At 38.5% G+C, this 25,651-nt stretch overlaps 1 protein-coding gene across 3 annotated transcripts in view; it reads right to left on the bottom strand.

Annotated features, from left to right (window-relative positions):
* Window positions 1-615: 615 nt before the first annotated feature.
* The window catches only part of rbms2a (RNA binding motif, single stranded interacting protein 2a), a 65,122-nt gene continuing 40,086 nt past the window's right edge, over window positions 616-25,651 (bottom strand). For 2 of the 3 annotated variants that reach the window (XM_033967388.2, XM_055222089.1), the window contains exons 5-15: window positions 21,336-21,493; window positions 16,135-16,214; window positions 15,924-16,033; window positions 14,127-14,170; window positions 13,390-13,480; window positions 12,045-12,167; window positions 11,803-11,850; window positions 10,909-11,019; window positions 10,032-10,112; window positions 9,510-9,591; window positions 616-8,265 (exon numbers count right to left, since the gene is read on the bottom strand). In XM_033967388.2, the coding sequence (XP_033823279.1) occupies window positions 9,517-9,591; window positions 10,032-10,112; window positions 10,909-11,019; window positions 11,803-11,850; window positions 12,045-12,167; window positions 13,390-13,480; window positions 14,127-14,170; window positions 15,924-16,033; window positions 16,135-16,214; window positions 21,336-21,493 (921 nt within the window). In that variant the 3' untranslated portion in view covers window positions 616-8,265; window positions 9,510-9,516. The remainder of the gene's footprint in view (window positions 8,266-9,509; window positions 9,592-10,031; window positions 10,113-10,908; window positions 11,020-11,802; window positions 11,851-12,044; window positions 12,168-13,389; window positions 13,481-14,126; window positions 14,171-15,923; window positions 16,034-16,134; window positions 16,215-21,335; window positions 21,494-25,651) is intronic. The other variant, XM_033967389.2, reaches the window with a different exon arrangement.

Genomic DNA, 25,651 nt, shown 5'->3' with positions numbered 1-25,651 from the left:
TTTTTGTAATAATATTGTGAGATCGAAATGAACCTCTTTGAAGACAATACAGGCTAAAGCATTGTGCATATCGCTAGAACCTAAATACTTCATAATCTTTATTTAGCCCTAATTTTCTTATTTTGACAGAAGTCACTTATTTTTTGGCTCAATTTGACCTGAATTTACATATTAAAATTACATTATTTGATGGAAATAATCCTACATATCGGCAGAGCTTATCGACTGTCTATACAGCTGTGCGCAGTAGCATGCTAGGTTGCTCACTGTGTCTGAAAGCTAACAGTCACTGTTATTAAAATCTGAACACATTAAGGAAATAAACTATTAAAATTCAAATCAATTAAAAATAAATACTAGACAGTTATTTTTTATGTAGAATACTTCAGTTTGTGGTCTTGTTTTAATGGTTATTATGCCTCAAAATTAGCATTAGCATTAGCACTGAGGAACAACCATGTCTCTTTCTAAACACAGAAGTGTCTCTGGTGAAGTATTCATTTTATTTGTGTAGTGTTAACATGTTAGTCACTGATCTTTAAACGGAGCCATTGGCCATGAAAAACCCGGTCACTCTCGTTTTTGTACATACCATCAGTCAATACAGAACAATACAGTGTCATTTAAACAATTTTATTAAAAAAAGAAAATTGACATATTCAAATTCAAAAAGATAAAACCAAAGAAGAAGAAAAGGAAATCTCATCAATCAATAAAAAAAACACAAAAGTTACAGACAATTTTAGCAAAGTCTGGCACAGGAAGACAAAAGGAGCCTCGTGGCCTCTGCAAAAACATAAACCAAATATCAAAATCCTCTATTCTTAACAAAAGTGTACAAAATGAGTTCTGTATAAATAAGAAACTGTTCACAAGAGGAGTGGCGGCCATGTTGGATCATTCCCCAAACGTTTAAATGCACTTAGACTATGTACAGTGTTAGAAAGTAATGAGGAATTAGCATATTTCTGTTAAACCAACCAGTAATTCTCAACTGGGGGTGGGGCCTTAAACCAGGACTAAACCAGGACTAAGTGAAGACTAAACCAGGACTAGACCAGGACTAACACAAGACTAAGACAAGACTGAGCCAGGACTAAGTGAAGACTAAACCAGGACTAGACCAGGACTAACACAAGACTAAGCCAGGACTAAGTGAAGACTAAACCAGGACTAGACCAGGACTAACACAAGACTAAGACAAGACTAAGCCAGGACTAGACTAAGACTAAGCCAGGACTTGACCAAGACTAGACCGGGACTAGACCAGGATTAAACTAGGACTAAACTAGGACTAAGACAGGACTAAAACAAGGCTAAAGCAGAACTAGACCAGGACTGAACAAGGACCACACCAATCTTAGACTAGGACTAAACCAAAACTAAACCAGGATTAAACTAGGTTTAAGGTAGAACTAAACCAAGACAAAACCAGGACTACTAAACTAGGACTAAAACTATTACTAAATCAGACGTAAACAAAGACAAATCAGAACTAAACCAGGGTTAAACCTAGACTAAACCAAGACTAAACCTAGACTAAACCAAGATTAAATCAGGACTAAATCAGGACTAAATCAGGACTAAACTAGGACTAAACTAGGACTAAACTAGGACTAAACCAGGACTAAACCAGGACTAAACCAGAACTAAAACTATTACTAAACCAGACCTAAACCGAGACAAATTAGGACTAAACCATGGCTAAACCTAGATTAAACCAGACCTATGGGGCCTAAACCAGGACTAAATCAAAACTACACAGAATTAAACCAGGACAAAACCAGAACTAAACCAGGTTAAGACCAGGACTAAACCAGAACTACACTGAGTCAGTGGAACCATTCTCCTAACGGTCCACTTTCCTTTGCCAATGCCAATAGGACACTTTCTAAATTGCATATGTAAATCTATTTTTTAATCACCACAAAAGGTTAAAAATGAGTCAAATAAATATGCTAAATATTACTGAATAGAGGTAAATGTTGGTGGAGCTTATTCAACAGCTGACCTATAATGAGGTACTCAAGTTTGACTCTGCGTTAACCAAATTTGTATAAAAAAACAATTGTGCGAAGTAACATCCTAAGTCAGGACAGTTGAGAGTTACTGATTTGAACTGTCAGTTAAAAAAGAAACAAAAACGATAACTTAATTTTAGCGAATGATCCAAGCAATGCCCCATCTCCTACGTGGAAATCCTGTTTTAGCAGCAAAACTTTTGAAGCTATGAAATAAGCCATTCCTCCGTATCGACTATCTCCAATTTAACTATGATAAGTGCAAGGAACCGTTTGAACTGTCCTATCGTTCATATAATTTAAGGTATAATTTCATTCATGTTTAAAAAAAAAAAAGAACAAAGAAATAAAATAAATAAACACTGCATTGTAACCCCTGGCCATTTCATAGTTTCAAAATGTGAGTTTTTGAATTCAAAGTGATGGCTATGGAAAAACATTATCTGAACATTTATAACAGTAGCCATGATTTTTCCTTCATGGTGCATTGAGTCTGAACATAAAGCCTGTTTGATATTAAAATCAATGTGTCCACAATAAAAACACACAGAAAAAGTGAACAAAAATATATTTACAAAGAAAGCTCTGGAGAAGATGGTCTGTTTGGTAGAGCAACAAGAACAGAAGGGAGTTGATCTCAATTGCTTTTAGACAAGAGCTGAACGATTTGGGGACAAATATTTACATTTTTTTAATTAGATTTGCGATTTTTGTTTTAAAGCGCCCATAATATGCTGTTTTCTGATCTGTTCTAATGTTGTTTCCTCATCACAAACAGACCTGCAGTTGTGTTTTGTTTCATCCACACATGTTTAACACACAAATCCTGCATATTTAGGCTGAGTTCTTGTCTCAAACTGAAAACACTCCTAGCTGTTCACTTGAAAACTACCATTTCATGACATCACAAGGTGGGACAGAGCATTTTGAGCTTTGGAGATGTAGACAGACCAATAATAAAGGGTTACTAAAACGTGTGAATGAAACAAAACACAACTCCAGGTTTGTTTTTGGAGGTAACAACATTATAACACAACTTAAATCTCAGAAAAGTCAATTTTGTGTAATATAGGACCTTTACAATAAGATTCTGTTCAAAGTTCACATTTAACGAGCCCAGAAGAACTGTCAAAAAACACTAAAATATAACTAACACATTTCAGAACACGTTTGTACAGATGTAAACTACAAGGTCATCAGTTTTTATGCAGAATAAGAAATTTTGGTACTCTGAAAACTGCAGTCTTTGTGATTTGCTTATTTAATCTTTTCAAACTACGATTTTGAATCAGTGCTATCTTAAATTATCTGATTTGTTTAGACATACCAACTAAAAAAGGGTTTTCAGTTTCTGACAAGCACCTTTATTTAGCAAATGTATAGCTTCATATTTTTCTCTGGACATGTTTCCTAAATTGGTGCCGGCCAATTCGAGCTGTTTGAGCCTCAGGTTTTAAAGCAATTGAGAAAAACTTCACACAGTTTAACTACACTCGGTTAATTTTGTTTCCCTAATCTTGACCAGAAACTCTACAGATGGCTACGACGTCTTTGGTTGCAGAAATGAGAAATTACAGCTACTAGTGTTGTCATTATACTAACATTTTAAACTCGATTTTGATACTAAAGAATAGACTTGATACTCGATACCAGTTCCGATACCACAAAGATAATAAAAAACGCTGCTTCTTTAGACAATAGAATGTGATTTTCAACATTAAATGGTAGTACTTTCTTTTCTATTCCCATGTGTCTTATATCTGTAATCTCTCAGTGTCCAGTAGGTTCATAGTGGTCCATGGGCGGTTCATTTCTGTCTTGTGAATGTAACTTTTTTAGTATCGATACCTGCTCAAATGAGTACTGATATCTAGTTTCAATACTATTTTTAGTATCTGAATTTTGATACTTTTGACAACCCTAATAGCAACAAAAACAACAAAGTTCAGAGCAGGAAAAATCCTAAAACATCTAAAATGACATGCGCTTGTGTCCGTATTTACACTTCCTCCTCCTCGCTTCAAGGCGGCAGTTTCATCTGAAGAGCAACGTTAAGGCGTTAGCAACAAGAGTTTTTGCGCAACTCTGAATCTTTGCACAAATCCAGACTTGGGCTCACTAAAGGCTTGAAATCATCTGTAATGGCACTTCCATGGTCTAGTGAGCAGCCTGCCTCCGACTATCTACATATCTACAGTCTGCGGTTTCACATAAATTAAACGTATTTGGATTACGGTACGAGGACAAGCTAAAGTCAGTGTTTGGTTAAGCTCTTTTTTAAAAAAACGCACGGCTTTCAGGTCCAAAAATCAGCACCTGTTTTGGAACGGAAGATATTTCAACAATAGGAAATGACAAAAATCAACAAAAAGGCGCAAAGGTTTCTACAGCTAAACTCTAATCTACGTCAAAAAAAGATAAAGTCATAAAGGCAACATGACTTTAAAGGCTTTAGCTCTAAAAGTTCAAGTGAAAGAAGACACAAAACATTTTCTACAAAAACAAGTCACTGATGGTGAATAAAACTTAATGGAGCCCCAAAGTCAAGGAAAAAAGGACATTTTAATCACAGAACAACACAATGTCTTAAAGGTGAGGACTTGTTACTATGGAGATGTTTACAGCACGCTAGCTAGCACACTGTGACTCAAAGCTAAAAGTCACTGGTATTGTATTACAATTGAAAAACATAACATAAACAACATATTGAAATGCTAATTAATTCTAATCAAAACTACACAATTATTTTTATATGTCAAATACTTTAGTTTGTGGTGTTGTTTTAATGCTTATTATGCCTCAAAAGTAGCATTAGCATTGAGACACAAACATTTCTTTTCTTTATATATTTATAAATTTTAGTGTGACTGGGCAAAAACCTCATAGAGATAAAACTGGGCAAGAAGTAGTGACGCTAACAGAAAGTCGGCCGGGCCCAGAGCCAATTTTCATTTGAGCCGAATAATGTGCACACTGTACATTAAAAAGGGGGTGTTACACTTCTATGGGGTATTAACTGCTAACACAGAACATATTTACAACACCATGGCTGTGTCTGAATGTCTCCCTCAGCCCCTCACCCCTCGTTCACTCCACAGCCCACACTCTTTAGTGGACTCTATAGAGACTCGTTCACAAGTCACATGACTCTGTCTAGGTGTCTGGGTAAAAAAAGCAAAGGCTAAACTCTGATAAAAGTTGATTTGTGTCATAAATAATGATCAGATTGGACTGGCACAAGTCTTTATGGACTAATAATAATCACACAAGTTTTTATGAAGATGGATCTCACACATCTAGATTTAATTTTTTTTAACCTGAGATGTGGAAATTCTCACTCTGTTAACAGCTCAGGCTAAAGTGGCTAACGCTAGCAACTTTACACATCAACAGTTTATTTAATAGTGTTTAATTCATAATCAGGATCAACAGTGAAATAAACCAGCGCTTCTCTCTGCTTCATTCACTCGTGTTGTGTCCAGTTAAAGACCTGTCTCTGCCCACTACTTTTCAAGGTGCATTGTGGGAAATTTTAAGTGCACTACTTTTTCACCAAATAGACATTCAAACACCACTAAAAATGCTGTGACCCCTAAATATTGCTCCCTGTAGGAAGAGTGTGGACATTTAGACACAGCCCATGTTTCCTTTTTATTGTTTTGAAAATGCTATATTGGCCGAAAACAAAGTATTAACATGCCCCCGCTCCCATTGCTCCTCACACTAAGTCACTTCCCCTTCAGAGCAGTATCACAACACAATCATCGTGCATTTTGCTAATTAAACTACTGCATCAGGTGTTTGAAAATGTTCTCTTTTACACTGACCTTAGGGCTCCATTCAAACGCATTATGTGACAGCAGCATTGATAAAGACTGACTAACTCCCACCTCCAAAAAACATCATATTCTCTGTTAGATTTTCCCTCATAAACAACTAGTCACTGCATTGTTCTGTACACACAACAAGTTCATTAATAAATCTGTAGCATATTTTTACTTCAACCACAAACGGCCAAAGGATTACTCTGCTGAAACCTCAATAAAACCGCTTAAAACCACTTCTCATATCACGGAATATTTTACAAAAGTAACTTGACTAAATGTTAAAGTGCCCATATTATGCTATTTTCTGATCTATGTTATAATGTTGTTTCCTCATCAAGAACATACCTGGAGTTGTGTTTTTTTTGTTTCATTCACATATGTCTAACACAGAGAGAGAGTTTGAGAGAGTTCTTCTCTCAAACAGAAAACACTCAGTTCCACCTTGTGATGTCATGTGGTTATACAGGAAGTGCATTGCAAACATCTTCACTAGAATCATTTGAATAATTTTAGTCGTGGAATTTCCAATCTCTACTGAGCTGGACATAAAAAGGAGCTGTTAACTTGAAAACTATCACTTCATGACATCACAAGGTGGAACAGAGCGTTTTGAGCTTTGGAGATGTAGATAGACTAATAATAAAGGGTTACTCAAATGTGTGAATCACACAAAACACAACTCCAGTTATTTTTTGAGGAGGTAACAACATTATAACAAAAGTCAACTTAGCGTAATATAGGACCTTTAATATCGGACTTGGTTTCTTCAACTTTAAGTAAAAATTCTAGTTTTTTTAAAGCCCTTATAAATGTCACTCTTGGAGCTTTTTTCAGTGCGTCGTGAAGTTTATCTATATTACATTGCAAAATAAACTATTAAATAACTTTCTTTCTAAAAACTTTGATCTCTAAAAAAATCTAAAAATAGAAATTCAAATATAAATAGAAAGAATTGATTGTCTTGTGTTGGTCTAAACTGTTCTCTCCTGTGCGTGAAAAAGCAGCAGTTCTGCAGCAGTTAAGAAGAAGAAGAAGTAGCTTTAAACGGTTTACCTCCGAAGCTAACTGGACTGTCACCAGCAAAAACAGGTTCAAATGTTTCAGATCTGTACAAATTGTTGCTGTGCTCCTGCAAAATACAACGTCAAACATAGGCCTGTCACGATAATCACTATATCGACCACAGGACGTAGCTAACCTGCTAGCCACCGCGTTCCAAATAGGAAGTGAGCATGGGCTAGCTTCCGGCTCCATTGAATCCAATTCATTTAAAAATTGTCACCCCTCTCTCTGTAACTGCTGCTGTCAGACTTGTCATTTTGATCTTAAAATGTTTGTATTAACACGCTCTATATGATCCTGGCGTTTTTATTTTGGTATTGTTCGTTATTGATATGAACATTAACAACAGACAAATCTATTCTTTAGGTTTCCTCGAGGTTGCTCCCGTTAGCATTAGCAACAGGTTTGATTACCAGTGTTACTAAGCTCCCACTCCCTGCCAAAGCAGCAGTTCGAGTCAGAAAGGGGTGTTACCTTCAACAGCCTCACTCCAGATTGGCTCTTTGGTTGCTATGATACTTGTGGTCAGAATTCCAAATATGGAACTCTGCTCCAAATTGGCCCCTATAACTGCTCTAGCCTCGATGAGCTTCATTTGACTGGAGCGGAACGCTATGGGTGATGTCACGCTCACATTTATGAAAGCTGGAATAATATATTTTAGGCCTCAGTATTTATCATGAGTCCTTTTTCTTTGCAAAAATGTGGAGTTTTTGGGTATTTTTGTTGCAATACTTTATGTCTCTTCTATGGCTAATTATTGTTTCTTTCTATTTTTTTGTTGCAACTCATGTCTTTTAATGAAACAGTCGATTTAAAAATGGTTTACTGGGTTCATCTTGCATCATTCAAATCTTAATCAGTGATATAAACTAGTTTCAATACTATCGTTTATCGCAGTATTTCTCTGTAGCGATATATCGAGCTTTGAAATGTATTATCGTGACAGGTCTTGTCAAACAACACGACAGAAAAAAAAAGCGAGTTTGCATATTTTACAAAACAAAAAAAAAAATACATCAGCTCTTTCTCAAATCACTCCGAAGCGTCCAGAATGCTCTTGAAAAATAGGATTTCATTATAATTTGCACAAAAATAGCGCTGCACCAACTGTCATCTCAATGTGTTTATCAAAATAGTGTCTGTGGAGAAGAGTCCCACCTTTGGTTCATGTTGTATTGTCCTTTCGGTTAAAAAAAAAAAAAAAAAAAAGCACAGAGGTTTTCCACACATAAACAAACACACACACACGTTCCTTTTGTGATCCGGGTTCAGTCCAGGTGCAGGGGACGAGCACGCCGCGTCCTGAAGCCTGATTGGTCAGATTCAACAGGTGCGCTTCTCCTCACCCAGAGCTGAAACAACATCATAGTGTAAGATTTTGGCATAAATTTGACATTTTTAATTTTTTTGCCAGTTTTACAAGTCCCATTGAGGACATAGACTGTATAAAGAAGTGGACTAAGTGAGTGTGACGTCACCCACAGCGTTTAGATCCATTAAAAACGAAGCTCACCGAGGCTAGAGCAGTTACAGGGGCAATTTGGAGCCAAGTGATATATTTGAAATTCCGACTGCGAGTATCATAGCAACTAAAGAGCCAATCAGGAGCAAGGCTGGTACCACCCCTTCCCATCCGCACCACTGGTTTAGCAACGGGTCGGGCGCTTAGCAATGCTGTCAGTCAAACCTGTTGCTAATGCTAGTGGGAGCAACCTCTGGGAAAGAAGATGCCTGATTTCTCTGTTATTAATGTTCATATCTTGATTTTTGGACACAATAGTGAAATAAAAACTCCAGGATCATGTAGAGCGGGTTGATACGAACATTTTAAGACCAACATGACCAGCCTGATAGCAACAGTTACAATAGAAAGTGAATTGGAGCGAAAAGAGCGCCCATGATCACTTCCTATTTTGATTAGCAGGTTAGCTATGTCCATTTCTATAAACAGTCTATGGTTGAAGGGCTAAAACATGTGAAAATTGAAATATTTTGATAAAAACAGTTGGTGTAAATGAATCACTGTGAAATAGTCGGCAGCAGCGGTTCATTCCATCACATTACAGATCACTGCAAACTGCCATTGTGTCCTTAGGCAAGACACATCACCCCCATAGTATCAATGTGATGTGTTTGTGAGTGATTGTTTGGTGCTAGTTGGAGACTGCAGTTTTGCAGATTGGCAACCTCTTCTCTGTCAGACTGTCCCAGGGCAGCTGTGGCTACAATAGCAGTTTATCAACACCAGGAGGAGAGTGAGTGAATAATGCACTGTAAAGCTCTTTGTATATGAGCATTTAAGGCACTCAAATTTAGTTATAGAGTTAGAGTTAGTACATTATAGAAATTTGATGACAGAAAATTTAGGTGTAAAGTATTTGATGATGCGTCGAGGTGAAAGTAGGAGTCTTCCAAAAAAAATTAACAGCTACCTTTAGTAGAAATTGGCAATTCCAGGGCTAGACTTATGCAAATGATTCTAGTGAAGGTGTATGGAGTTTAAAAACACAGTGGAGCACTTCCTGTATCACCACATGACATCACAATGTGGAGGCTTTGTGTGTTAAATGGGCCCTTTATAATCACACTTGTGTACCTTAGCTTTACTTGGTGTATGAGTAGTTTGAGTGTTCTGCAGGAGTTTCCATGGTGACCTGCTGCTGCTGACCACCATTCTCCTGGAAACATTGAGATAGAAAAAAAAAAAAAGAATTATACGACAGTAGATATGGTTTAAATATAAATTAGCTGAAACATGACTCCTGTATACTGGCTAGCACTATTGTTCTACTATCCTGTTGTTTTGATTTAAGTCTGAGGATGGAGTTATAAATAGGAGATGAGAAGAGATTGTCTTTCCTAACAAAATGGCCTCTTTATCTCCCATCTTGACTAAGATCTGTACCTCACTCTCTTAAAAAAAAGTGGTTAATGGCTTTGAGATGGCGATGAACCGCAGATTGAGGTGCTGAGTGGCTCTTTACAAATTCAATTAATCTTGAAACTATTCACAAAAAACACTCAATAAAAAGCCAGCAAATTATACAAATAAGTAAGGAATACTTAATTATGTTTATATAGTTTTGAGTTATTATCTTGTCTACTATATCTTTCATACCTCGACTTGGACGTTGGAGGGAGGCACTGGGGTGTACTGGGGGATGTAGGTCCCTTGCATAGTTGTGTTGGCCGGAATATACTGAAAAAAACAAACAAAAACAAGAAAAAAACATATAAATACATGAAGTCAAGTCAAATCTATTTTATCTGTAGAGCAGCTGTCATGCACACGGATAATTCAAAGAGCTTTACACAGAATTAAAATTACAAACATTTATGAAATTTGTGAAAAGTTCAGAGTTAGCAAATTATATATGAGTTTAAAACATATCTATTATTAATTAAAAAAACATTTAAAGGCCCATATTACACTATTTTCTGATCTATGTTATGTTTCCTCATCACAAACAGACCTGGAGTTGTGTTTTGATTCATTCACACATGTTTAACACACAAAACTGCATATTTAGGCTGAGTTCCTCTCAAACTGAAAACACTGTTCCACCTTGTGATGTCATCATGTGGTAATACAGGAAGTGCTCCACTGTGTTTTTAAAATCCATACACCTTCACTAAAGTCATTTGGAGGATTTCAGTCCTGGAGTTGCCAGTCTTTACTGAACTAAAGGTAAAAGGAGCTGTTAATTTGAAAACTACTACTTCATGACATCACAAGGTGGAACAGAGCATTTTGAGCTTTGGAGATATTACAGACTAATAATAAAGTGTTACTCAAACATGTGTGAATGAAACAAAACACAACTCCAGGTTGAGGAGGTAACTTTATAATAATCACAAGAGTCAGTTTTGTGTAATATAGGACCTTTGATAGTGTGATCGTGTGTGTGTTTATGTGTGTGTGTATGTATATGTACGTGTGCGTCGGTGTGTGTATGTATGTGTGTGGGTGTGTGTGTGTGTGTGTGTGTACTGACTGTGCCTGTGCTGCCCAGGGACAGGTGGCTGAGCTGCTGTGTGAGGGGCCCCATCATCGACGTGGGCTGGATGGACATAGCATGGTCCATAGTCGGGGTCAGAACAGCTCCCTGCCACAGCACCACATACAGGTGAGTGAAAGAACTACACATTTATATCATCATGTGCAAATTAGCCTGGCGAGCTAAAAGTCTCTTCCTGTTCTGTACTAAGATGTAGTCTGGGAGTCTGTTTTCCTTATAGACTGTATACATAATTGGACATGGCTAACCTGCTAGCCAGTACCTTCCAAATAGGAAGTGAGCATGGGTGCAGTTCTGGCTCCATTGACTCTCGCTCCAATTCTCTTTCTACTGAATAACTGTGGCCCCCTTCTCTGTAACTGCTGCTGTCAGAATCGACATTTTGGTCTTAAAATGTTTGTATTAACCCCCTCTACATGATTAAGATGATTCATTTGGCTATTCTGTCTGTAAATCAAGATATGAACATTCATAACAGACCAATGAGGCGCCTTCTTTCTCTAAGGTTGCTCCTGCTAGCGTTAGCAACAGGTTTGACTGACCGTGTTGTTTAGCGCCCACTTCCTGCTAATCCAGCGGTGCAGGCAGAAAGGGGTGTTACCTTCAATAGCCTCACTCTGGATTGGCTCTTTGGTTGCTATGATACTCGTGTCAGAATTCCAAATATGGAGGTTGGCTCCAAATTCGCCCTATAACTGCTCTAGCCTTGATGGGCTTCATTTGACTGGAGCCGAACGCTGTGGGTAACGTTTTTTCTATATTACTCCACCAAGTCAAGCATTGATTTGCTGTGAGATGGACACCTAATACTGCTATTTAGCTAGGAGTTAGCTCGCCATGCTAATGAGTAATAAAGAGGAGGGCACATACTGGCTGCATGAGGTATGACTGATGGTGCATCCAGGACGGGTTGTGTACCTGAAAATCACAAAAAAAAACAAAAATTTTAATGCATTTATAAACATTTTACACATTTTATATTTTCATTTATTTTAGGTTTGCACAACCCTAACAGTTAAGTGGAGTTATTATTACACAAGACTGTACAATATTTCTTTGGCTTGAAAATAACAGTAAATGGTCTTTTGTATTGGGGTGCCTCGGTGGCTCACCTGGTAGAGCGCATAGCACGCATTGGAGCGGCCCGGGTTCGAGTCCCGGCCACTTTGCTCCATGTCATTGCCCCATCTGTCTGCCCCATTTCCTGCCAGCCTACTGTATCTGTCAAATAAAGCCTAAAAGCCAAAGAAATACAGCTAAATATGTGCTCGTTCACAACATGCACACAGCAAGTATAATTCAGTAGCTCTAAACATTTACTACAATTTAACACAAAATAAGAAGAAACACCACAAAAATTAAAATATTTCAGAACTTAATTTTTCTATCCATGGGTTTCAGATTGGTGAAATGAAATTCATAAATCTACTAAATGGTCTGAAATCCTCAAAATGGTGTCTCTAACAAGACAATAAAGCAAATGCAGTAACTGTCGGCGGATGGGGCGGGACCAAAATGCAGGCAGTTTACACTAAAGGCCCTGTATCCAATTTCTTTCCATGTAACTGAGCAAAGTTTGTCTTATAATCAGGATGTGCATGTTAGCATGCTAGTTGTTGTTAGCTTCACCACGCCATTCTCTTAAAGTGCTTATAAAGTCATCATGGTGCATAAGTAGTTCTGAATGCATAAGATGCGTGAGGAATAACTTTGGACCACTGCAAACTGTTTAAAATGAACTAGTTCTGTTTTTCATGTTTTTAAGACGGTAAAAATGTGGACTAATGTAGAAAAATGACTTTAATTCGACAAACAAATTTACATGCTCAATCTTTTTAGAATAAATATAATGTTTTCCCCCCAGTAATAGGCTCTATCCACAGCAGCACGCTAGCTAGCTCACTGTGTCTCAAAGCTTTTATTAAAATTAGAAAACATAAAATAAACAACCTTTTAAAATTCTAATTAAAGTAAAGTAAGTTTTATATGTAGAACACTTCAGTTTGTGGTGTTGTATTAATATGTATTATGCCTCAAAATTAACGTGTCTCTTTCTAAACACAAGTGTCTGTGGTGAAGTTTTTATTTTATTCGTGTAGTGTTGACAGCGACATTCAGCCACAAATCCCTGTCCACTGTCTGACCCTAACCCCCTAACCTCTGACCCCTAACCCACCCACAGCTTCCTGTCCACTGCCTCATCTTTAAATATTTATGAGTTTTTTCCTGAGTCACACTAAAACCTCATTGACAAAAAACTGAACAGGAAGTAGTGACGCTAACAGTGAGGTTGGGGGCACTGTTGTGCACAGAGCCTATTCAACACAAAGGATTAACATTATGATTTGCTTAAGTAATGCAGGCCTCTTTATTTATCCATGCTTGGGACTGTTCATAAATACACAAGTTGTTTTTTGCGTATTTACTAAAGAGTGAACAGAGTGAAGTCAGACGGACCTGGTAGGAGGAGACGGGTGAATGCATGTAGGGCAGAGACGTCTGAGCGATCATCCGGTTTGGGCCCAGACTGTACGGCGACGAGTAGAACCTGCAGGAGCACATAACAGTCAGTGTCAACCTCATCTTTTTTCTTTCTATATCAAACAAAAAGTCCAAACAATGTGTAGAAAAAATACAAAATCCTCTATAAAATAATCCATTAAAATTTGCACAGAAATATTTAATTATTTCACAGATGCACAGTACTATATAACTTTTCTAGAGAAGGGTCTGCCATATTTTTATCTCCATGCAGACGATATATGCTCCAGAGTATGGCATTAAACTCATGTGTGTCCATGGCGATGGTAGCTGATGCTAATAGGTAAAATTATAGGTCAGATAATCAAATAAATGCAAGATGGACATTGCAGATTAATGCCATACTGTAGAGAAACCCAGGCAAAGCAATAACATCAGCCCATTAGAAAAAGTTACATACTGTGCCTTTAAGATACATTATTATATTTTAAAGCTTAATCACAATTTCTCAGTGCTTCTTGTTTATTCTTTCACTTTTTGTGCTATGAAAAAAAACAAAAAACATCAGGCTTATATAGCAGTCTCAAAAAACAGCTGCTTGTTTTATACTGTGCTTTCTCTCGTGTCCACCAGAGGGCAGTGTTCGCTGACTCTTGACATATTTGTGCAGAGGGCTGGGGTTGTTTTCAGCTCGTGCATACCATCTCACTCACCCGTTTTGTAAGGCTGTGGGGTCATACGCTAGCGTCATTCCTCCCTGCAAAAACAATGCAAGTTATTCACAAACAGGCCTCGCTAAACTGCAGACAGCATCAAACTCCTACTAAATATAGACCCATGACTTCGGATTTTTCAAGTTTTTCAGACAACGTGTAGGCTAGGGCTGTCAAAAGTATTAAAAATCAGATACTAAAAGGTATTAAAACTAATACCGAAACTAGATACTCATTTGAGCGAGTATCGATACTAAAAAAGTCATATTCACAAGACAGAAATCAAGTACAAATACATAAAAAAATATTGTAGTATTGTTCAAATAGTATTGACTTCCACCTCTGACAGACTACAGACTAAATGCCCTTTAACCTCTATATTACATAAGACTGGAATCACAACTGAACCAGGCTAAACTAACTCAGACATAGAGGCTAAGGCCGAGAGAAGTCAGTAAAAACACGTAAACAAGTATCCAGTGTTGTTTATGTCAAAGCAGGTGACTGATCATGTGGTCCAGATTATCCTAATTACATAAAAATGTACGAAATCGATGGAGTAATTGGACAAAACAGGTAATAAAAGTCGAAAACAAAGACAAAACCTGTGCTGTAAAGTTTTTAAAAGGTGTCTGTGTGATTCTGCAGTCGTCCAGTCATTGTTTAAAGAGTGATACTTAAAATAAATATGTTTGGGCCATATGGGCAAGAAAACATGACTACATATAAAAAAGATTGTTTTTTCACTAAGACATATTGAAACACTGTGTAAAATGTGTTTATAAAATGTATTTATAAATGTATTTGTAAAATGTATTTATAAGGGACTATGATAATAGACTGACAAAATATATTTAAAGTTTGTTGAACTTTGACAGAGAAAGTTTTAATACAAGATGTCATGATTGTCTACGGCTAAAAACTGAACAATAGAGAGGAGGACAGGTAGAGAAGAGGAGAGATAGATGAGAGAGGAGGAGAGAGATAGAGGAGAGAGGGAGGAGGAGGAGAGAGATAGATGAGAGAGGGAGAGGAGGAGAGAGATGAGAGAGGAGGAAGGAGAAATGGAGGAGGAGGAGAGAGATAAAGGAGAGGGAGTGAGAAAGAGGGAGGAGAAGAGAGGGAGAGGAGGTGAGAGGGAGTGAGAAAGGCAGGAGGAGGAGAGAGGGAGAAGAGGTGAGAGGGAGTGAGAAAGGCAGGAGGAGACAGAGGAGAGGAGCAGTGAGAAATAGGAAAGAGGGAGCGGAAGAGAGAGGGAGCGAGAAAGAGTGAGGAGGAGGAGGAGACAGAGAGGGGAGAGGAGCAGTGAGAAAAAGAAAAAACAGGGAGAGGAGGAGGAGAGGGGGAGTGAGAAAGAGGAGAGAGGAAGAAGAGCAGAGGTGGTAGAAATAGAAATAATGACATGAAAAATACATGAAACAGCGTAAATCTTTGTCAATATAAACAGAAGTTACTCCTTGTGATGTCATCATGTGGTAATACAGGAAGTGCTCCACTGTGTTTTTAAACTCCACACACCTTCACTAGAATCATTTGGATGATTTCAGCTCTGGAACTGCCAAACCCTACTGAACTAAAGGTAAAAGGAGCTGTTAATTTGAAAACTACCACTTCATGACATCACAAGGTGGAACAGAGCATTTTGAGCTTTGGAGATGTAACAGACTAATAATAAAGTGTTACTCAAACATGTGTGAATGAAACAAAACACACCTCCAGGTCTGTTTTTAAGAAGGTGGCTTAAAGCTCACAAGAGTCAGTTTTGTGTAATGAAAACCTTGAAAATAAACATCTTACCGTATCTGAGTCCCTCGCCCAGGGCCGTCCGTTCTGGAGGTACTTTCCTTGGTTCTGCCTCTTCTTTTGACCCCCATCTGCGAACTTGCACAATAGTGGCTCTGTGGGCGCTGCAGTTCAAACGGGAGAGTAGATTCAGAGACAGGATCAAAACAACAACAACAGCCATATCGGGTTACCATGGCGGCCCGCACAAACGCAGCGCACATACCAGGAACTCCTGGGGGCGTCTTGATAAATTTGCCATTGAAATGTTGTATTATGGCCTCGCACTTCTCCGTGGACTCCATTCTGAAAATATAATGAAGATTGAGAGAGAGTCAAGAGGGAGACTTGAGGCTTTTGTGGTGTAGAAATGAAGGTGAATGGGTTTATAATGGTTTTATATGAGATGTCCCTGGTGTGTGTCTTTGCAGGACACAGAGTCAGTTTGTCGATGTGTCTCCTCCTCCTGCTGCTGCACGATGACACACACCTTTTTCTCTCTCGTATTGATCACAGTTTTGGACCAGGAATAAGAAAAAGTTTGAATCAATACTATTTCACACAAAAATGGTGAAGTCTGCTTCAATCTGCTTTTACTGTAGTGGTACTAGTAGTAATAGTAGTGGTAGTAATGGTAGTAATAGTGGTAGTAGTAGAAGTAATAATTGTAGTGGTGGTAGTGGTAGAAGAAGTAGTAGTAGTAGAAAAAATAGGATTAGTAGTAGTGGTAGTAATAGTGGTAGTAGCGGTAATAGTAATAATATAATATAATATTATATATAATAAAATATATAATACTATATATAATAATAGTAATAGTAGTAATGGTGGTGGTAGTAGTAATAGTGGTAGTAATAGAACTAATAAAGGTAGTGGTAGTTGGAGGAGTAGTAGTAGGAGGAGGAGAAGTAGTAATAGTAGAAGTCATCATAGTAACAGTAGTAGTAGGAGGAGGAGTAATAGTAGTAGTAGTAGTGGTGGTAATAGTGGTAGTAGGAGTAGTGGTACTGGTAGTAGTAGTAGAAGTAATAGTGGCAGTAGTAATGGTAATAGCATTGACGATTTTAACTAGGGATGCACCGATCTGATACTGGTTTCAGATCTGAACTTCCAAATATCGCTTCAGTCGATATCGTTGTTTGACATATACGTCGATGTAATTGGAGGATTTGCTGGTCATAGTCACCCAGAAAATCTCAGAATGTTTGAACTTTTATTTACACATAGTCGTTCTGTCATTACTTCAGAGATGTATAACAGTTACATAACACATCTGGATCAGTTTTGTCTTGTTTTATTTTTGTTAATTAAATACACTTTTCAGTCTCTGCACTGGTGTCGTCGATATCGCGTATTGGCAGATACTTGAAGCTGTAGTATTGAAATCGGTATAGGAACTGAAAAAGCTGGATCGGTGCATCTCTTGATTGACAATTGTCTACAGACCCTTAGCCAATCAGGACACAGAACACATGCAAAATTACACACAAAAAATCCGTGAAACAGCGAGGTCGCGAAAGGTGAACCGCGTTATAGCAAAGGACAACTGTACACAGATGACACGATACTTAGGCAAAGAACTACACAACACCAAGCTATCCTGTGTAGCTACTATTAAATGCCAGGGAGAAGAGGTGTGTTTTCAGTCTAGTCTTAAACTACATTAAAGACTGAGAGAATCTGACAGGCAGAATTTATTTTATTACAAATATGCCCAGCCCTTTCATGGGTTTATTGGACCCCATTAACAAAATACAATAGATGCCAGACACAAATACAAATGGATTTAAACAAACCCGTTTTCCGCTTCTTGCAGGCTTTAGACAAAAATGACATCAACTTACAAACATTAGAATTAAACAACCACTCCATCTTGTTGTCGTCATTACATCAGGAACATTCCATTAAATAAAAGGGTTTCTAAACTCATCATAAACAGGACAAAACAACAAAAGATGAGCTTCACTTTCCACTTATCCAACTCACACAAACCAAAAAGTCTGTCTTCTTCAGGGGTTTGAGGAAAACTCCCAGTTTCAAAGTCCCTCTGCGCAGCTGTGCAATCGGCAATCTTTGGTTCCCGGTCAAACTCGCTCTGACGTAAAACATCACTCTTAAATGTATGTACTAAGTGAATATTTTTCCACAAATTTGGTTTATCTGAGATCTCATGTAGCCACTGCTCTTCAGAACTGGACCGTAGTTTTTCTCTTGTTCTGCTGACGCTGCTCGGCAAATTGTTATGAAATACACTGAAGTTGTGTTTAAGCAAAAACAGCCTGAAGCTCGACAGCCCAGAGCAACTTGGCTTTACTCTACCCAAAGACCTTTTGTGACAATTTGTTATCAAGCAGATTAATAATCCCAAACCCATATCACCCTGCGAAACCCTGCCAAAAACTGGGACAAATGTATGCGTTCCCAAAAAGCAGCGGATTGTTCTGTTTTCCACAAGATCCAAGGCTGAGCTCTGTCTGACCCCCACACACAGCTGCAGAGTCAGAAGAGGAGATACAGTACACAGGCCCAGTACAACTTAGAATATGTTTCATCACAGAGATCTTTAAACATTTGAGGTTTTCAACTTGTTAATCACAGAACCTAGAGCTCGGATACCTGAAGCAGTGAGGATTTTTACCCCACTGTCAAAAGTCATCAAATGTAAACCCAGATATTTGTACTGAGGGACATATTGAAGATTTCCAAATGTAAGGACTGTTCTGCTTTGTGGATTCAACTTTTTTTGCGTGCTTGATTTATTGCAAGTCTCCACTAGGGATGGGACGATATTAAAATTTAGACTCTTTATTATTATTATTATTATATTATTGTGACCAAAATAATCACGATTAACAATGTTATCACGATAATTATTAAACCAAGGCAGTTTAATGTCCTCATATGTGGACACCAGGAAAGAGAAAAAAAAAAAAAGTACTGTGGCGTAGACAACCGAAAATGTGTTGTCCACATATGTGGACGCCTGGTCCTAGGAAGTTTTAGTTATTCAGATTAATTCATGATTGTTGTAAAACAATCCGCCGCTGGTAGCAAGCTGTGCAATCAGCTGTGCAAAATGCTGTTCGGCTAGCTGCTAACTTGATAGTGATAGCAAAGTCGACACAAACACAGATTCATACAAACACAAACTAACACAAACTACATTCAATAGTGTATTTCACATGGTATGTTACTTGCGATGGATATTTTCGGCTCAAGTTTGTCAAACAAAGCAGGATGGTTGTCTCACAAATGTGCATGTAAGTTGCTCATGTTTGCCTGCGGAGTTGTATCATTTTTTCGACAGGCTCTGCAGATTGGTGGCTCATCTTCATCTTCTTTTTTCCATAATAATTGGTCTTTTTTCCATAATAATTCCACACATCAGACTTCACCTTCTTGAGTAGAGGATATAAATGTGCGCCAACACTGGGCTCCAGATCCACTGCCTGCCCCAAGACAGTAACTAAAGGTGGTGAAGAACCATCCCCAATTCAGAATAGGCACAGAAGCTAACAAGTTTCATTGCTATGACAGAGGGCCCCCTTGTGGACAAACACTGGAACTAACACCTAAATATTATATTGAAACCAGAAACATGAGGCAGTCTGGTGCCGTGAAGGCGACTATAATCGTGTGTGATAATCATGATTAACGAACAATTAATTGCGGACCTTTTATATCGCAATTAACGATATTATCATATATTGTCCCATCCCTAGTCTCCACCTACAGCTCCATTGTAGTTCATCTTTTATTTCACCCAGGAGTGCAACATCATCAGCGTAGAGCAAAATGTGTATGCCAATGTCCAGCATGAACGAGAACAGCCTTGGAGACAAAACATGCCCTTGTGTTACGTCAGTAGGTAAAGGGAGCCATTCAGTCTGCAGATCTTTCACTTGAACACGTCCCAGACAGTCTGCATACAGGGATTTTAATGTTCGATTAAAAAAAATCTCCCATCAACCCCAGCCTGAAAAAGTTTCAAACAAAACACATCCCTATTGACCCAATCGAACGCTTTCATCAAAACAAACAAAAGTGAACCTATTTTCAGCCGGTCGAGTCCTCAGTGTAGTTGAAACAGTATAAATATGATCAATACAACCTCTGTGTTTTCTACATTCATTTTGTTCATCCACCAACAATTTAGTGTTCTCGAGAAATTGCGTCAATCTGGCATTTCGGAGACTAGAATAGACTTTATAAGCTGTACTTAACAGGCAGATTCCCCTTTAATTAAACGGCACTCTGGGGTCATCCTTTGCCGACTTAGGAATAGGTTTGATTATGGATTTATACCACGTTGAGAGGACAATACTATATTCAACACAAAGATTAAATAAACAGTAAAGAACATTCAAAGATATGAACACTTTAAATCTTCATTTGGAGTTTCTTCTACTCCCAAGGCCTTCCTCAGTCTCTTTGCTTAGCTCCACATCAGCATCTAAATAACTTGTACTGGAATTTTCTTAGCTGTTTGAGGCCCCGATTGACTTACTATTTTCAGTGATGGAAGTTTACAGATACTAGAGCAAATAAATACTCAAGTAAAATTAAAAGTCACATGAATCTACTTAAGTAAAAGTATGAAAGTACCCATTTGAAAATGTACTTAAAGAGTAAAAAGTTAAATCTGATTTTGAGATCTAATAAAGCTTCAAATGTAGTGATTTTTATACAGAAACATAAGTTCAAAAACGTAAATGTGGAGCAGAAAGTACCGATACTGCTCTCAAATGTAGTGAAGTAAAAGTAAAAAGTACCCACTTTACAATGCACTTAAGAAAAGTACAGATACCTACAAATTTGACTTAAGTATAGTACTTTACTTCTTTTACTTTGTTACGTTCCACCGCTGATTGTTTTCCAGTATTGTTGTGGGTTGCTTGTTTGTAAATGGTCTATTTTCAGTGCTTGGCCTTTTAAAAATCTTCCTTTATAAATTTTAAGATGTTTGTCAAGAAGGGACATTTTGTGCTTATAATAGTCCCTCAAGTTGTGTTTGTTTATAGACTCTCTGGAATTAATGAAATCTTTCTCCTCTGATTCACGCTCATCCCATAACCTCTGAAGATGTGCCTTTACGAATGACCTGGAGTTAATATTATACAAATAGAGTTTACTTCACTTGTGTTTCGAGCATGCTGGGGCCTGACTTTAAAAACACTGTTATTCTTCAGTTCCTTAAGAGCCCATATTACGTTATTTTTATACCCTGGAGTTGTGTTTTGTTCAACACACAAACCCTGCATATTTAGGCTGTATTCATCTCTCAAATGGAAAACACACCACCACTGTGTTACTTAAACATGTGTGAATGAGTAAAAGCACAACTCCAGAGGCTAACAACATTCTAACATGGCAAAAAGCTCACCATATTCCATTTTTTGTAATACAGGACCTGTAAGTGGCACATACCTGGCGAACCCGACCCCGCGGCTGGTCCCGTTGGCGTCCCGGAGGATCCTGGTGGAGATGACCTGACCAAAGGACTTGAGCATGCTCTCCAGCTCCTGCTCGTCCATGGACACAGGCAGGTTAGAGATGTACAGGTTTGTGGGGTCCTGTTCTTGTTGCTGTGAAGAGAGGGAGAGAAACAATAGTAAGGCTGCAAGATGCATCACAATCAAATCGAAATCGCAATTTGAATGGACACAATTTGCCATTTTTGGACCATTATTTCCTTCACAAACAACAAAATATCCTGCATTATTGTAACTCCTAACTCTGTGTAGTTTAGATCTGTACAAACATGTTCTGAATTTTGAATCAAGGGTTGCTTTGTCAGTTCATATTTCAGTCAATTAATTATCTGTTCCCAAGGGGCAATTTAAGCATAGAGCAGTAAAATTTAACAATAATAAGAGAAAAGCTCAAACAGAAGAGCAGCTTAACAGGTAGAGTGATCAGCTCCAGTGTCAGGACAGTTTGAGGAGAGTAACAGCCCTACGGACAAAAGTGGATCTCTGTCCTGAAATCTGGGCATCACAGCAGTGTCCAGAGGGTGCCAGGTGATCTCTAAAGACAACAGAAAGCCTATTCCAAGCGGAGAAAAAGTTTCCACCCTGAAAAGAGGTAAAAAATTGCCACAAAATTCAACCTTTGTGAAAGTTGAAGGTGCCCTGTCAGTCCCTGTCATTCGAACACAAAGCAGGTTTTGATTACATTGTGCTCTATGAGAAAAATCCTTTCTGGGCAGGAGGGATTTTATCGTCATAACACCAAAGAGTGGCCACTAATCTAAGTCAAGACAGCTCTAAGCATTTTAATAGATCCATGACTCCAAGCCTCACACTCGCTCCACTTTGGTGTTTTGGTTGGTGATGAGGCGGGCCATTCCCTCTGACACTTCCTCCGCCATATTTGTTGTAAAAAGTCTGTAGCATTTCAGAGCTAGCTGGTTAGCAAAGAGGACCACCATGGATACAGGAAAAACAAATTGCTCAAATCACACAATCCAATAATCCTTAACTTCTGCCCTTTGAACTGCACTTCTTAGTTGGTCAAAATCTCAAAAATGTAACGTAAACATAATGGCTCAGTGTGTCAGCCAGTCAGCCCCAAGAGTAGCCACCCACGACCATGGCAACCACAGAATTACTTTGTTTGTCAGAAACATCGCACTTGGATATTTTTAACATATTTGTGAACAGTTTTCTTGGGGATCATTACAGCTTTCAACACAACTCCAGTGTAAAGTGTGCAGTCTGTGATGTAACACTGCAGTTTGTGAAGACTGAAGAAACAGCAGCTCCTTCAGAAGAGAAAAAAGTCTGAGGTTTGCTCCTGACAGTCGACTGAGACAAAGGATTGACATTTTGATATATATGAATTAGGACTGCTGAGTTTGGGACAAGTACACGGATATGTTTACAGATTGCTATTAGATTTGAAATATGTGTTTTTAAGAAGGAATGATGCACATTTTAAAACTTGAAAAACATATACAAGAACCCAACAAATGTAAAATGAGTAGTACTAACAGTAGTGGGTAGTAGCAGTGGTAGTAGTAGTGGTGTTTGCAGAGTAGAGTAGAGTAGAGGTGGTGGTAGTAGTAGTACTAGGTGGTAGTAGTGGTGGTACTAGAAGTAGATAGTAGTTTTAGTAGTAGTGATAGTAGAACTAGGTGGTGGTGGTAGTAGTAGTAGCAGTAGTAGTAATAGTGGTAGCAGAAGTAGGTGGTGGTAGTAGTAGGAGAAGGTGGTGGTAGTAGTGATAGTAGGTAGTCGTATTAATAGGTAATAGTGGTGGTAGTAGTAGTGGTAGTAGTATTTGAAACACGTTCAGCAGAAACATGTACTCTTCCTTCACTATCAGTGTAAATTTAGAACAGGGCTAATCATCACACGAGTACATTTAAAACTATAACTGGAGTATAATCCATCATGTTTTTGTATTTTGTCTCTGCATATATTTTTCCCCTCCTCATCCACACGTTCTCATCTGCTCCGACAATGACAGCGCTCTGACTGTTTAATTAAAACGTGTTGATGGATGCGAGCGGAGGAGAAGGGAGATACTCTGAAGCTGGGGATATTTGAACAAAGTGAAACTGTGCTCTGCAGCTGACACACAGGAAGCTAACCGTGAACTTTGAGAGTTCAGGCTGCGTCCCAGTTCTGTTCTCTCCCCGCCTTGACTCCTCGAAATTCCTAACTTTGAAATCCCGCCTACCGAGGAGAGATCCAAAAGAATTTCACGACATTCAATGATTTTATGTGGTACCTGAAGAGATATGGCAGGGGTCTATGTAACTCTATGGGTGATACAAGGTTTTTGAAAGAAATGAACAAACTGAAAATCCACATCTTTTTTTTTTTCAAATTAACTTTATCAAAAAAGCACATTCAAAGTAAAATTACAATGTTAGTAGTAGTGGTAGTGGTAGTAGTGGTTGTAGTAGTAGGTGGCGGTGGTAGTGGTAGGTTACTAGGTGATAGTAGTAGGTAGTAGTAGCAGTAGTAGTGGTAATAGTAGTAGGTGACAGTAGTAGTTAGTAGTAGCAGTAGGTAGTGGTGGTAGTAGTGCTTGTAGTAGGTGATAGTAGTAGATAGTAGTAGCAGTAGGTGGTAGTAGGTAGTAGTAGTAGTTGTGTAGTGTACTGTTCTTGCTTTTCTGTTTTTAATATATAAAAACTTTGAGCATAAATGAAATGTTAGGGATCGTCTTTGTTGTAGTATTAGAAGCATAAACATATAAACCTCATTATTTTTGTTTGTGAATGACCTGGCCCTTAAACATGACTTTTTAATATACTGTAGCATCTTAAAGATAAATTATAAATAGTCACATTTTTATACAGCACTTTTCCACCTTCAAGTCACACACAGTTTACATCAAGAAACCACTCACCCACTCACACACACATTCATACACACATGGAAAACCTGGAACTAAACCGGGACTAAACCGGGACTAAATCTGGACAAAATCTGGACTAAAACAGGACTAAAACAGGACTAAAACAGGACTAAATCAGGACTAAATCTGGACTAAATCTGGACTAAAACAGGACTAAAACAGGACTAAACCAATATGCCTCAGGTGCCAACGCAGTCTTTCATGTGGAGTGGCATTTATTACAGAACTATTACAGAGTTGGAATAGATAGTGGAGGTGGAGAAGGTGGAGGAGGTGAAGGAGGTAGAGAAGGTGGAGGAGGTAGAGAAGGTGGAGGAGGTAGAGAAGGTGGAGGAGGGGTGGATTAGGTGGAGGAGGTAGAGAAGGTGCATTAGGTAGAGGAAGTAGAGAAGGTGGAGGAGGAGGTGGAGAAGGTGGAGGAGGTAGAGAAGGTGGATTAGGTAGAGGAAGTAGAGAAGGTGAAGGAGGTGGATAAGGTAGAGAGGGTGGAGGAGGTAAAGGAGAAGGTGGAGGAGGTGAATTAAGTAGAGAAGGTGGAGGAGGTAAAGGAGAAGGTGGAGGAGGTGAATTAAGTAGAGAAGGTGGAGGAGGTAAAGGAGAAGATGGAGGAGGTGAATTAAGTAGAGAAGGTGGAGAAGGTAAAGGAGAAGATGGAGGAGGTGAATTAAGTAGAGAAGGTGGAGGAGGTAAAGGAGAAGGTGGAGGAGGTAAAGGAGAAGATGGAGGAGGTGAATTAAGTAGAGAAGGTGGAGGAGGTAAAGGAGAAGATGGAGGAGGTGAATTAAGTAGAGAAGGTGGAGGAGGTAAAGGAGAAGATGGAGGAAGTGAATTAAGTAGAGAAGGTGGAGGAGGTAAAGGAGAAGGTGGAGGAGGTGGAGGTGGTGGATTCTTCCATAGAACTCTGACCTGTCTCCATTTTTATTTAAACCATGAGCATCTTAAAAAGTGGTGAGCCCAACCTATTAGCCATGTCCTCTCAGTGGGAAAAAATTAATTGAGGAATCAGAGAAGCGAGTCTAAATGTGACTCAGCCACGGGTCAATGGACAGGGAAGAGTTACTATGGCGAAGGGGCGGGCTGATTTGGAAACATGGGCGGGGCTTATGAGAACAGGAAGGAAGTGAAGAATGGACCAAAATATTCCGAGGAAAAGGACACAGGAAATACTGGGAGTGTTGGCCAGTAGATGAAGGAGTTTGTTATGATTTGTTTTCAATGTTTTATATCTATACATTGAGCAAATAAAATAAAAAAATAAAATGCAAGTATATATATATCTACCTACAACTATACACGTTATTATGATTTATAATGTGGACGTATTTATTATGACTCATAATATTGTGTGGTGTCAAAGGTCATCACACTTTGCA

Source organism: Periophthalmus magnuspinnatus, chromosome 5, assembly GCF_009829125.3.
Source record: "Periophthalmus magnuspinnatus isolate fPerMag1 chromosome 5, fPerMag1.2.pri, whole genome shotgun sequence".
Taxonomy (NCBI): Eukaryota; Metazoa; Chordata; class Actinopteri; order Gobiiformes; family Gobiidae; genus Periophthalmus; species Periophthalmus magnuspinnatus.
The sequence above is the reverse complement of the archived record's forward strand: the minus strand, read 5'-3'. Positions and strand labels throughout refer to the sequence as shown.